The sequence below is a fragment of the Trichechus manatus genome, unplaced genomic scaffold (genome assembly GCF_000243295.1).
Source record: "Trichechus manatus latirostris isolate Lorelei unplaced genomic scaffold, TriManLat1.0 scaffold00067, whole genome shotgun sequence".
Taxonomy (NCBI): Eukaryota; Metazoa; Chordata; class Mammalia; order Sirenia; family Trichechidae; genus Trichechus; species Trichechus manatus.
This window is the reverse complement of record NW_004444003.1, coordinates 3,885,306-3,888,943: the sequence shown is the minus strand read 5'-3', so window position 1 is coordinate 3,888,943 and position 3,638 is coordinate 3,885,306. Positions and strand designations below refer to the sequence as shown.

The following is a 3,638-nucleotide window of genomic DNA, read 5'->3' as shown; positions in this document are numbered from 1 at the left end:
TTTTTGATACCCTTCATTACATGTGCCTGCAGTATACATTATTCTAGATTTGAAAAGAAATCACTCATGATGTGAAATTGGTAGGTGGTGGGTTTACCAGGAAAAGGATGCAAAACTGAACACACCCTGAGTTTCAAAGTTTTTGTTTCTGCTTGAGTAAAGAGTTAATTGAATGAAAGAAACTGATTTAACACTCTTAAATCAATCACTTTTATTAGTTGTAACCCTAAATTAATTTTCTTTAAACAATAATATTTCACTCTTACTGTGTTTACATCAAGAAGCCCTGGTGGTGCAGTGGTTAAGTGTTCCGCTGCTAACCGAAACGTCAGTGGTTTGAATCCACCAGCCGCAATGTGGAAGAAAAATGTGGCAGTCTGCTTTCCTAAAGATTTCAGCCTTGGAAACCATATGGGGCATTTCTACTCTGTCCTATAGGTATGAGTCAGATTCAACTTGATGGCAATGGCAATGGGTTTGAGTTTTGTTGGTGTTTACTTCTGCCAGAGCAACATCACTGCACCACAAAATTACCCATATGCAATTGAGTACCTGATACATGCTTTTTGATTTTGTCAACAAGTGATAGAAAAGACTACATCATCTCAATAAGAATGCATTTTCCTTAGTCACCGCACGTTGTTTTGGTTTCTTTTAAAAGGGTAGCAGCAAAGGGCTATTTCAAAGTGTGAGTCTTTCTCCTTTCACAAGCCGGGCTCGAAACTGCCAAACATCCTGCAAATAATGCCAAACAGAACAAATTTATGGAATACTTCAATTTGCCAATCACAAGACAAATAAAATTTCTAGGCTCTACAAAATGACTAAACAGAACAAAAAGTCGCTATAATAGTCATAGTGAATAAAACATATTCTGAGACTTCAGTTATTTACCAACATCTAAAATAGTGTTAATTAAACTAAGTTGGTGGGTCCCCAAATTGTCAACCCTGTTTTATTTGGCTCACTTGCTGATTACAGGTAATGTAACTAGATAGATTATGTTTGGTCATACTGCAAACATTTTCTGTACCTTCTGTACCTTACCATACCTTCCTGGCCCATTTTGAATGTTCAACTCATCGTCGCCATGAGTCAAAATTGCCTCAATGGCAAGAAACAACAACTTCTGATTAGATCACAGTAGTGAAAACGGTTGTCATGGGTTACTGTTTTTTTTGTTTGTTTGTTTTCTCTTAAAAAAAATTACAGACTTTCTTATTTATTTCTTGTTTCTTCTTAATTTTTGAGCAAACAGCAAGGAATGGTAGAAAAAATGATTTTGGAATTAGACCTGACTCTGAAATCTAGTGCTGCCACTTATGAAACTTAGGCCAAACTCTTGGACACTTTATTTTCTCATTAATAAGATGGGGTTATAATGACTGCTCCACTGGGTTTTAGTGAAGAAAATAAGAAAATGGATATGAAAGTGCTTTTGTACCTTACAAAGAACTGTATGACAGCGGTTAGTATGTTATTCTAAGTAAACCTCATCAACTATACCTACAGATTAACTAAAATAAACATGGGAGGCAATTCATTTAGCACAAGCTTGACAAGCCTCAAACATAACGTATGAATTTTTTGTCTTAAAATTCAGCATGTTAGACGAAGGCCTCAATTGACGAAATATGTTGGCTACATAAGGCATCTTATGTACTGGACAAAGGAAGAAGGACAAGAAATTTCTAGGATCTGCAAATGCAAAATCAGAATATTGTCAGATATGGGATAGATTCACAGTTCTAAAGGGAGAAGGGAGTCCCTGCGTGGTGTAAACGGCAAAGGCTCAGCTACTAACAGAAGGTTGCAATTTGAATCCACCCAGAGGCACCTCAGAAGAAAGGCCTGACGATCTACTTCCAAAAAATCTCCCATTCAAAACCCTATGGAGCACAGTTTTACTCTGATACTCATGGGATCGCCACGAGTCTTAACTGACTTGATGGCAACTGGTTTGGTTTTTAAGGGAGAAGCAATATTGTCAAACCGGGAAGATGCTTCAGAAGACGACTCCCAGCAACATGGTCCTTACCATGGGCATGCCATGCTCTGCAAAGTACATCACAGGCCAGGGTCAGCCTTAAACTCAGGCTGTTGGGGGGTCTGTCACTCACATATGAAATGCATGTATGTATGATTATCTAATATGAATCAAAACAAGGTAGGATCAGCTTCTTGGTTCAGAAGCTAAAATGTACATATTCTACAAGTGAATATGTTCTTTTCAAAAAAATTTTATGTATTTTGTTGTCATTGTTGAGAAATACACAGCAAAATATATACCAATTCAACCATTTTTACATGTACAATTTAGTGACACTGATTACATTCTTTCAGTTGTGCAACCTTTCTCATCCTTTTCTGAGTTGTTTCTCTCCCATTAACATAAATTCACTACCCCCTAAGGTACCCTTGGTGGTGAAGTAGTTAAGCATTTGGCTGCTAACTAAAAGGTTGGTGGTTCGAACCCTCCAATCGCTCCACAGGAGAAAGATGTGGCAGTCTGCTTCCATAAAGACTACAGCCTTGGAAACCCTGTGGGGGCAGTTCTACTCTGTCCTATAGGGTTGCTATGAGTCGGGATCTACTCGACAGCAGTTGGTTTGGTTTTTTTAAAAAATTTTATTGTTGTACTTTAAGTGAAAGTTTACAATTCAAGTTAGTAGCTCATACAAGAATTTATACATACATTGTTATGTGACACTAATTGCTCTCCCTATACTGTGACAGCACATTCCTCCTCTCCACCCTTGATTTCCCATGTCCATTCAACCAGCTCCTGACCCTCTCTGCCTTCTCATCTCATCTCCGGACAGGAGCTGCCCATTGAGTCTCATGCATCAACTTGAGCTAAAAATCACACTCTTCACGAGTATCATTTTATGTCCCATAGTCCAGTCTAATCTTTGTCTGAAGAGTTGGCCTCAGGAACGGTTTTAGTGCTGGGCTGACAGAGAGTCTGGTGACCATGCTTTCTGGGGTTCCTCCAGTCTCAGTCAGACCATTAAGTCTTGTTATTTACTAGAATTTGAGTTCTGTACCCCACTTTTCTCCTGCTCCATCAGGGACTTTCTGTGGTGTTCCCTGTCAGGGCAGTCATTGGTGATAGCTGGGCACCATCTAGTTCTTCTGGTCTCAGGCTGATGCAGTCTCTGGTTTATGTGGCCCTTTCTGTCTCTTCGGCTAATACTTTCCTTACGACCATGGTATTCTTCATTCTCCTTTACTCCAGGTGGGTTGGGACCAACTGTTGCATCTTAGATGGCCACTCACTAACTTTTAAGACCCTAGATGCCACTCACCAAAGTAGGATGCAGAACATTTTCTTAATAAACATTGTTATATCAATTGACCTAGATGTCCCCTGACAGCATGGTCCCCAGACCCCCGCCCCTCTTACTCTGTCCCTCAAAGTGTTTGGTTGTATTCAGGAAACATCTTAGCTTTGGTTTAGTCCAGTTATACTGACTTCCCCTATAATGCGTGCTGTCCTTCCCTTCACCTAAGATAATTCTTGTCTACTTTCTAGTTAGTGAATACCCTTCTCCCTCCCTCCCACCCTTCTAACCATCAAAAAATGTTATCTTCTGTGTTTAAACCTTTTCTTGAGTTCTTATAATAGTGGTCTTATA

The 3,638-nt window shown here is 39.4% G+C and overlaps 1 protein-coding gene across 1 annotated transcript in view; it reads right to left on the bottom strand.

The window, feature by feature from the left end:
- Positions 1-28: 28 nt before the first annotated feature.
- The window catches only part of PHYH (phytanoyl-CoA 2-hydroxylase), a 50,786-nt gene continuing 47,176 nt past the window's right edge, over positions 29-3,638 (bottom strand). The window contains exon 9 of the mRNA XM_023734356.1: positions 29-735. Coding sequence (XP_023590124.1) covers positions 682-735 — 54 coding nt within the window. The 3' untranslated portion in view covers positions 29-681. The remainder of the gene's footprint in view (positions 736-3,638) is intronic.